The sequence below is a fragment of the Empidonax traillii genome, unplaced genomic scaffold (assembly GCF_003031625.1).
Source record: "Empidonax traillii isolate 1590-97213 ecotype Southwest subspecies unplaced genomic scaffold, ASM303162v1 scaffold192:size804837, whole genome shotgun sequence".
Classification (NCBI taxonomy): domain Eukaryota; kingdom Metazoa; phylum Chordata; class Aves; order Passeriformes; family Tyrannidae; genus Empidonax; species Empidonax traillii.
The window spans coordinates 240,053-249,619 of record NW_020955385.1 but is presented as its reverse complement, the minus strand read 5'-3'; the positions used below and the strand labels follow the sequence as shown (position 1 = coordinate 249,619).

The window sequence follows — 9,567 nt, the reverse complement described above, 5'->3', positions numbered from 1 at the left end:
CTGGGAGTTCCGAGCGAGGGTGACGCTCTCTAGAGCCCGTCCCATCGGCTCGGGGCCGCGCGCGCGCTCCCGCCGTCGCCATGGAGACAGCGCCGCCTGGCGGGCTACGCGCGCCGCCTCCGGCCCCTGGCCCCGGGCCCCGCCCGTTCCGGCGCGAGCGGCCCGCGTGTCCCCGCGCGGCCCTGAGAAGCGGAGTGACCCCCGGGCCGGGCCCTCGGAGCCGCCGGAGCCATGTCGGCCGCCTTCAGGAAAGCCGCCAAGGCGCGGCAGCGCCCGCACCGCGAGCGGGCCCAGGTCAGTGCGCCGGGCCGGGCCGGGCCCCGCGCGGGCCGCCTGCGCTCCTGGCCCCCTCACGCTCCCCGCTCCTCTCATGCTCCCCGCTCCTCTCATGCTCCCGTCTCTTCCTAGCCCGCCTCTCGGACGAAGCTGGGCTTGCTGGAGAAGAAAAAGGACTACCGGCTCCGCGCGCAGTAAGTGCGGCCGTTCCGGGCCCCGAGCGGTTCCCTGCGCTGTCTCCGAGCTCTGACCATCGCTAGGAAGGACTTGGCCCTTCATCGGGGCTGTGAACACCGAGAAACTGATGAACAACTAACTCCTTATTGCTGTTTTTTTTCTCCTCAGTGACTACCACAAGAAGCAGAATGCTCTCAGGGCGCTGCAGAAGAAAGCTCTGGACAAGAACCCCGATGAGTTCTACTTCAAAATGATACGGGCAGAGCTCAAAGTGAGAAGCTCTACTGCCTTCAAGCAGGATAATGCTCTGTTACTCTAAGTAACATTTTTCCCCCTATCTTGTTTTGATTTTAATTTATGAATTAGGAGGTAAATTAGCAACATTAGTTTGGTGCCTGTAGAAGGCTTTGAAGAAAATGAGGGGCAAAGCACAAAGAAGTTCTTCTGCTGTTATTATTAGGCCCCACAGTGTACTCCAGGTGGATGGGCTGTGGGTAAGTGCTGTATTTGTCTGGTTGTAGGATGGAGTCCATGTAATAAAGCAGCCAAAGGATGAAGTGACCCCGGAGCAGGTGAAATTGATGAGGACACAGGATATTAAATATGTAGAAATGAAAAGAGTGGCAGAAGCCAAGGTAATACCTCACTTTTTTGGTGTTTTCTAGTTTCCTTGGAATTGTTTTTTATAGAGTTGTTGTTGCTGGTTATTGTGTTCGTTTAGTGAAGTCTGATTTGTACAATACTGGAAAAGACAATGGAAATGTCAGTGAAGTGCTAGATACAGAACCTAAAAGTGTGATGAATATCAAATATGACATCTGAATTATTATAAAACATGGTGATTTTTATGTAAATTTCAGACATTAAACATGTACCCTTGCTTTGCATGTTCATAAGGAAATCATGGAATTGCTGAGGTTGAAAAAGCCCTTTCAGATCATCAAGTCCAACTGTTCAACCCGCACTGCCATAGTCACCACTAACCTGTGTCCCCAGGTGCCACAGCCACATGATTTTTGAATCCTTCCAGGGAGGATAATTCCACCATTTTCCTGGACAGCCTGTTACACTGCTTGACCACCCTTTCAGGGTAGAAATTTTTCCTGAAAATACCCAACCTGAACCTCCCTGGCATAGCTTGAGGCCATTTACTCTTGTCACTTGTTACCTGAGAGAAGTGACTGACCCCCACCTGGCCCCACCCTTCTGTCAGGAAATTATGGAGGGTGGGAAGGTCTCCCAGTTGAGGAGAATAATCTCAAGTAGGTTGTTGGAATATGGTAGGCAAGCAATCCATGGAAATATGGTCCCCTTCTGAAAATCTTGTGTACTCTGATGTTGATGTACAAATCAAAATCAACTTGTCACTGCAGATAAAAAATCAAAGCAAGCCAGCTTTGGACTTGCCTTCGTGCTTTTTCTGGTGGTCACATGGCAATTGTTCCCTTTGCCATATAGAATGCTCCATTCTGCAGGTGGATGTGTGCATTTTGGCTTGGTAACAGCAGGAATCGCTGTGACCCTTTGCCTGGAAAGGTCGTGAAGACGTGTCGTAAATATAGATCAGATGTGTTTTCAAAGATGAAAAAGGAAGGAGGAGTTCAGGTGTTTGTAGCCTTTAGGAACAGACAGAAATGTCCTCGGGGGAGACGTGGTTTTCCTCGCTCCGAATTCGACCAAACTTGGGCTTTCCGCAGAAAATCGAGCGGCTGAAGGCAGAGCTCCACTTGCTGGACGCGGCGGGAAGCGCCCCGGCCCGGCACCTCTTCTTCGTGGACACTGAGCGCGAAGGTGAGGTTTGAATGGGTCTGACAGAGAGCTAGTTCTGTCACGTGTTATTGTGTGCTGTCATAAAAATAGGCGCTTTTTTTTTTTTTCCAGGAATAAGAATTCAGGTGCTCTAGAAATCCCTTTTAGTTACTGGCTGGGATGTCAGTTTTGTGGGAGCCGTGTTGCTGGGGCTCCTGTAGCTAACTGTAGCGATATGTATGGAAGTTTTGCTGAGCAAAGGAGTCCATGGGAGTATATTCTTAAATTTTTTTCCTTTATTTATAGTTCAGGAGTTTGATATTGCCACTCAGCTGGACACTGTTCCCGAGCTCGTAGACAGAGTGTACAACCGACCAACCATTGCAACGCTGCAGAGAGAGACACTAAAGGGAGCTACTGATCCTGCCCACCTAAAGGTACTGCCACTGTTTGTATTACAGAGCTCTTCATGTTTTACATCTCTTATATAAAAAGCACTAAAGAGGATTCATTGCACTGTTGTGGAGGAGAACAAAATTGTTCTGTTGTCTTGAACTTTTATTGATAACACAATTAAGTGGATGTCACTTATTCACCAAGTGCCTGGAGCCTGCAGTCAAATCTGGACTGACAAGGAGAACTCTGCCAGTGCATTCTAGTCCATGGTGGGTTATATATCACAAGTTGTGATGTACAGGCCAGAACAGAGTGGTGTGGATCTGATGAGGCAGTTTTAAGTGGGATTTTTTTTTTAGCATCCACTGTTAAGTCTTCCCTCATACCTCCACAAAACCACTTGTACACCTGAATAGGTATTTGAAGAAGCTTATTCCAACACAGATATTTCTATTGCTGGGTTTCTGGTCTTACAGTATTTTTCAGTTTGGTTCAGAGCCCAAAGTGACTTGAGATTTGTCTTCCCCCTTTCCTTCTTAAAGGAATTCGAGCTATATTCTCACTTTCTCCTTTTCCTAATTTGAATTGTTTCATGATTCTTCAGCATTAATTGCTTATGCAATAGCTTTGCTATTGATGTTTTAGTATCACAGCAGTTTTGTCCTAGAAGTAGCTACACAGCTTTAAGGGTGTAGATACTGTTCAATTAGTTTCAGATCCGTTGGACAGTCTCTAAGTTGGTGTAAGGTAAAAATAGTTGTCTTAAAATTGGCAACTGGTAAATTTGTAACCTGTTTTTTCTGACTCAGATGTCAGATAACAAACACCCTGTGGTCCCTTTCCTCCTGCCAACTGTCTCAGTTTGGCTTGTCACTAAAGCAGTCGGACAAGTCATAGACTGACAAGTTTTCTCTTCTAAATGTCTGAGTCATATTTTAAGCATGTTGGGATCTGTTCTCCTGAATTTAATTACTTAAATCACACCTGCAGTAATACCATTTCTGTGCTGGGAAAGCCATCCACTCTCGTTAGGCAAACATGACCCAACAAGTTGCATTTTGATGGGCCTCTGCAGTCTCTAAGCACTTCAGGAATTGATCTCTGGTCTGACCTTATTTTTTTCCCTCTCCTCTGGATAAAGGGTTTTAATTAGGGAGTTTAATGTTCTCTTGTGCTCAGCATTGAAATTCAGAAGATTTAGACCATCTCTGTCTTAAAACAGCCTTTTTTTTTTTTTGTTTTTTTTTCTTACAGAAATTAGCCCAGCAGAGGAAGAACCAGTATGACCTCCTGAGGCAGCGCATTGAGAGGGAGAAGGCCATGTTTGTCATCTCACAGAAAATTCAGACACGGAAAGATCTCCTGGTGAGGGATTTGGTTCTGGTTCTGCAAATCTGTTCTCTTAAGGTCATTGGGGCTGGTATTGTATATGTTGTTCTGTATATATGTATGTGTGTTGTTTAGCCATCAGCGCGCTTGTAGCAAGCGTGGGTAGAGCCCTTCTCAGATCTTCGTTCACGAAGCCTAGCCATGATGTGTGTTGTATATGTTTCTTCATTCTGGTTTTATATTGACATTTCCAGAGAACTCCTTAAGATAAGTAATCCTCTTTTAGTATGGAAAAAGCAAGAAGATGAAGCATTCCAGTAAATTATATCTGCTACTCCAAGTCTTACCTTGTCAGCAAGGACAAAGACTCAACTGTGAAATTGTGCTCACAAGTCATTTCTCAAGCACTAAATGAACACTTTTAGGAGTCAGAGGCAGGGAACCATTTTTGTAGGTTACAAGAAACTCTTAAAAATCCAAATGACCACAAAAATCACTTGTCTCAATGGGAGACTCCTGTTCACTGGTGCTTCTGAGCAAATCAGACTGCGCCTGACAGCCTGAAGGGGAAAAGAGCAGAAGAAATTATAATTCCCTCCTAAACAGTGCAAAGTGACCATTTTTCACCAATGGTCAGACCCAGACAGGGACTGATCAATATGGGAATGGGTGGGTTTTTTCCTTCTTGCATGCCAGCAAATATTTGTTCTTTTTTCCAGGACAAAACTCATAAAGTAAAGGTGAAGAAAGAGACAACAACTGGTCCAGCTATTTACAAATTCAAGTTTCAGCGGAAGCGTTAGCCATTCCATCGAATAATTGTTACAGTCTTCGGTCAGAAAGGAGAAGGCTTTCCCCTTGCAGGAGGGCTGGTGCCAGCCTGCTTTTCTCTGCAGCCCAGCAGTTTGTTCAAACAAATTACTGTGGGCCTGTGGTAGCCATAATGTGTTGTATCTAAGTAACTGATTAATAAATCAGAGCTTGTTCTCTTGGTATTTATGGTGGTGAGCCACTAGAGGTGTCTGAGTGTCCTGGTAAGATGCACCATAAACAATCTGTGACCAGTCAAGGTCGGAGTGGAGCACGGTGGTAGTGGGTTGGGCACAGCCCAGGGACAAGGAAGGCACTTTGGGATTGACCGTGTCAGCTCTGGATGTGACCACGACCTGTCCAAACCCATGAGAGTTCAAATCAGCTTTTTCAGCTGTCTTCATGAAGGTTAAAGGTGAATCACTCTCTAGTCACTCCTCTAGCATCCTCCAGTGCCTCCTGTTCTCCCGCTACTCCACTGTGTGCAGAAGTCAGGCAGTGCCTATGCTGTGCCTCCAGAGTAGTCTCAGTTCAAAAAAAGACCAAAATTCTATGTATGGAGAGACAGTGCAGCAGCCAAGTGTGGGACAAGGATTTGCCCCCTGCATTTCCCTTGTGCCAGGTGTAGTGCCAGGGATGGGGGGGAGTGCAGACACATCCTGAGTGTCCTGGAGTGGCCCAAGCATGGCCAGAGAGCTTCGGTGTGAGCGTTCCTTTTTTTGTCTCTTTGTGCTGTATTGCCAGCAATAAGCACGTGGTCTGGAGAAAGATGCACTTGTTAGGTTCTTCCCACTTTGGAGCTTTCCCATCTTCTCAGCGATGAAATGTGAAGTTTTTACGTGCTTGAATGCAGCTCCATTCTTGAGCTTGAACGGCTTCTGCCGTTGCAAAGATTTACAAGCTGGCAACAACTTTGGGGTAAATTTTCCCAGGGAAGCAGCCAGGGAGTCTGCAGAACCTAGTCTGCAGGTTCTGTAACGGCTGTAAACCCCCGGCTGATCGGGGAGGGAAAACAAACACCCGCGCGGGAGAACGGTTCGCCTCGTCCTTGCTGACGGGAACACACAAAGGGCCGAACGCGGCGGAGCAAAGCTTTTCCTGGGAAAAGGGAAAAGTGCCTGGGACGGCGGGAGTCGCTGGTCGGGCTCGGCCAGCAGGGGGCGCCAACGCCCCGCGGCGGGACACGGAGCGGGGCTCGCGGGGGGGGGGGGGGGGGGGGGGGGGGGGGGGGGGGGGGGGGGGGGGGGAGCGGGGCTGCGCCCCCAAACCCCACGAACCGCTGCGGGGTTTCGGCACCTTTCAGTCCTCCTAAAGCGTACCTCAGGGGCCCCGCCGCACCGCCTGTTGTCCGAGAAGGGGAAATATCTTTGAGGTTTAAACAGATAAATACCTGATCATTGAGTAATTTTCCCTGTATCCAGAGCGTTACTCGAAGGGATGGGAGAGAAAAGCAGCAGTTCCTCTGGGAGACCCTGAAGGAGTCACTGTGGCAGGGATCGAAAAGCAGCAGCCTGTCCAGGCCCAGGGTTTGTCTGATGCCAACGGTGCTCTGTGAGCCTCTGTCCCACTCAGAGTGAGTGCTGGGATGGCTGCAAGTGACCCAATCCCTGGAAGAGAGGCATCTCTTCCCAGTAAGGAGTGAGGTTCTATGGGATGCAGTGGACAGCTGTGAGGCTTTGAGCAGTCACTGGTCAAGGGCCACACTTCTCATCCTGGGGGTAGTGGTGTTCACTGAGCTTCCAACAGGATCCGCAGCCTCGCAGTTCCCTGTATGGGAACTGGGGAGAAAAATGGTGCCTTCTCCGAGTCACTTTTCCCTGGGAAGCCATGAATGTCTTAACAAAGGGAAACCACAGCACTATTATGTCTGTGATGTCGCACTGAACAGGCTTCTTCCTGGACCCTGACCACCAAAGCCTGGGTACAAATCCCATGGGCTGTGGAGTAGTTTATCACCTTGTGGCCACAACAGACTGAAAGGAGGTGCCAGCTCTCACGCACAAACATGTTTTACCTACTCCTGCCTGCAGTGGTGAAGGATTTGGTGGGTGCTGATCTCTGAACTTCTGCCTTAGCAGACAGAGCTGATTCACACCTGCTGCCTTGCAGAGCTCCCGATGGTGTCCAGGAAAAAAACACACTTTCTCAAAGACCTTGCTCTTGGTTTGACTCCCAAAACCTTTAGCTTGGTTTCCTCATCCTAAACCACTGAAATGTTTCTGCAAGGGTCTGGAAAGAGCCAATACCTTATAACTGAACCAAACACCCAGCCCACTTGGCCACAGTGCAGGATTTGAAGTGAGACATCGATGGGCTCTGCCATCCTCTAGCTGGGCCCTCATGGGGATGGCCACGAGAAACTGCCCACAGCTATTTTTGGTCTGTGTTGATTATAGCATCAAAGGCTGAACCAACAGGTTCTCTGTCAAGGAGATTCCCTGCAGCTTGAAAGATACAGATATCATAAAGATATCAAAATACCCCACAGATTCACAGCTTAGGTTTCAGGTGACTCAGAATGATATTGTGCTGTATAATAATTTCATGTAATTCCTTGTTCAAGCTGAAGAATTCAATTGATAATGACTGTCTATAAAGGTTAATAGAAGACTACACTAAAATGCTTGCAGGATTATCTCTAGGCGGCTGCAACAATATATTTTACTAGCAGGAGAACCATCACCAGCCCTTAGGCTTCTCAGGTGGTTTCCTGTAGGCTTCATGTTCTGAACCTGAACTAGGCTGGAGACCACAGTGGGATGCCTGGGGCACGGCAACAGAAGCTGACGTGTCTAGGGAGGCTCAGAAGCCCCCCAGGACAGCCACTGCAGGGTCTGCATCAGTGGCCATGTGCTGTGGCAGCCAGAAGGACCCCCAGCGTCTCTGGAGGTCCCCAACAGGGGTTCTATCAACAGAGGAGGCTCCGATCCCACCCATCCACCACTCACAGGTGCTGCACCACGTGTTATGTCCCGCTCACCAGGAGCCCCGCAGCTCCTGATGCTGCTGTTGCAGGGTCACCAGGGAGGTGGTGGTCTCCAGCTGCAGGACTGGCTGCCCGGGCCCTGCTGTCACTAGGACCCTACAGCCAGGTTCAGCTGAGGTGTCTCGCCCAAGGGCACCAAGGAGAAAAGGGTGGTGGAGTTCCTCCACTCAAGCCTGAGCAGCGTCACAGCAGGGAGTTGAAAGAGCAGGATGTAAATCAGGAATGACTAATTGATGCTCAGCATGGCTGCCCTAAACCTCTCTGTTCCATGGGCTCCTTGGCCACCTGGACCTTTCCCCACCCAATTAGGAGCAGCATGGGAGCTGTAAAAGTCTGAACTCTGGGCAGACAGTACCGTCCCCATTCCTGCTGCCAGATGCTCAGACACAGCCATTCAGTTCCCTTCAAACAGAAAGTTCCTGCCCAAATTCCATTACAGAGGGTTTCAAATAAATAAATACCTGCTGCTGCCTCTGTTGGAAGATGCCAGGCATCAAGCGTGGACCCAGTGCTGGGCAAGGTGAAAGAAGCAAATATCTGCTTTGCTGCCTCACAGTTCTACACCTGAAGCCGTTAGTGCCTTGAGAGGACCCAGGTGACCAGCAGTGCTTCGAGCAGGCAGGAGCCCATTATTTAGTGAAACATATTCCCAGGATGTCCCTGGCTTGGCAGACCTAAAGACTGCAATAGTGAGATAGTGCATATAGATCATCATTCACCAAAGCATAAGCCCTGATGCACCTTTCTAGGGAAGCACTAATTTATTATGCATTGTCATTAGCTGCAGCAGGGCCTTCATTAGAGCTAGAGTTAAGGTCTGTTTTGGCTGCCTCATCAGCATCAGTGAACTGTGTCCCTGCGAGGTTTGATACAATTTAATTAACCTAATTAAAAGCTCTGATTGCAGAGATGATTGGGGTAGAGCCAGCAGCAACTGCATATTTATAACGAGCTGGAAGGTGTGGGACTGGAGCCAAATGATACGCATCTCTAATGAGCTGGTGCTATTGAAGTGTGGATTTGGAACACTAACATTTATTTTTGGCAACAATGGCCAGTTTATCTTCATGAAAGAAATGATCATGGATTGATTGGATGTAGAAGGGAGCTCAGCACTGTGCTCCCTGGGCTTCTCCAGACCAGTGGCAGCCTCACAGAAGAACCCACAGCCCACCTACTCCCCACCAATGCCCCCCGGCAGGCAGACACAACCCTCCCCAGCTCAGGCCATTGCACCTCTCACACAGTGCCCTGTGAGGGGCACAGCTCAGACAATGTGCATGAGCCACATGCACACGCTGGCAGCCCTGGATGAGCCCTGGAAGATGCCAGCAAGTTTCCCTTTCCCAGCCACCATCTCCTCCAGATCTCCCATTCCACCTCCACCCTTGCCCAGCCCTCCTGCCCCACAGCCAGGCTGAGCTCCTGGTACAGGGAACCCACCTCCATTACTCCTCCAGGCATCAAATACTCCATGCCCTGATCTCCTGCTGAGCACCAGGCACCAGTGCCCAGACAACATGAAGCAGGCCAGAGCAGAGATCTGCCTGTGCACCAGCACTGGGGCTCCAGGACTGCTGCTGGCTAGGCTGGTGAGGACCAGCACCTGCCCACAGCTTACCCACCACAGTCAGAACCTCCTCCCATCCCATTTAGGAACAGAGAGGCTGTCAGCTCCTCACAGCCTTGGGCTCTGCAGGGATGCTGTGGCAGAACAGGGGGGTTCCTGGCAGTCCAGGTCAGGGAATCCTCATTTCTGTGCCACAGCAGCTGCCATCTCAGTAGGGCCCCTTCTCCCTCCATATTTAAAGGCTACAGGGTGCTGTGTCTAGCTGGGGCAGTGG

General features: G+C 49.5%; 1 protein-coding gene across 2 annotated transcripts; it reads left to right on the top strand.

The window, feature by feature from the left end:
* The first annotated feature begins 167 nt into the window (after positions 1-167).
* Positions 168-4,939, top strand: UTP11 (UTP11 small subunit processome component). Of its 2 annotated transcripts, none has more exons than XM_027886718.1 (8): positions 168-294; positions 409-470; positions 622-724; positions 975-1,088; positions 2,151-2,244; positions 2,509-2,639; positions 3,853-4,049; positions 4,134-4,640. In XM_027886718.1, exons 1-8 carry the CDS (start codon positions 232-234, stop codon positions 4,246-4,248), a joined length of 879 nt encoding a protein of 292 aa, XP_027742519.1. In that variant the 5' UTR covers positions 168-231; the 3' UTR covers positions 4,249-4,640. The 2 variants fall into 2 exon arrangements, with proteins under 2 accessions (XP_027742519.1, XP_027742520.1); XM_027886719.1 differs by lacking the exon at positions 4,134-4,640 and adding an exon at positions 4,647-4,939 and having other exon boundaries at positions 171-294; positions 3,853-3,963.
* Positions 4,940-9,567: the final 4,628 nt, after the last annotated feature.

What these genes read in the sequence shown, in the direction of transcription:
- UTP11 (XM_027886718.1), top strand. Translation starts at nt 232, where the DNA reads ATGTCGGCCGCCTTCAGGAAAGCCGCCAAGGCGCGGCAGCGCCCGCAC. An exon ending in TGATACGGGCAGAGCTCAAA is followed by an intron (nt 725 to 974) that starts GTGAGAAGCTCT and finishes GTCTGGTTGTAG; the next exon opens with GATGGAGTCCATGTAATAAA. An exon ending in CTGATCCTGCCCACCTAAAG is followed by an intron (nt 2,640 to 3,852) that starts GTACTGCCACTG and finishes TTTTTCTTACAG; the next exon opens with AAATTAGCCCAGCAGAGGAA.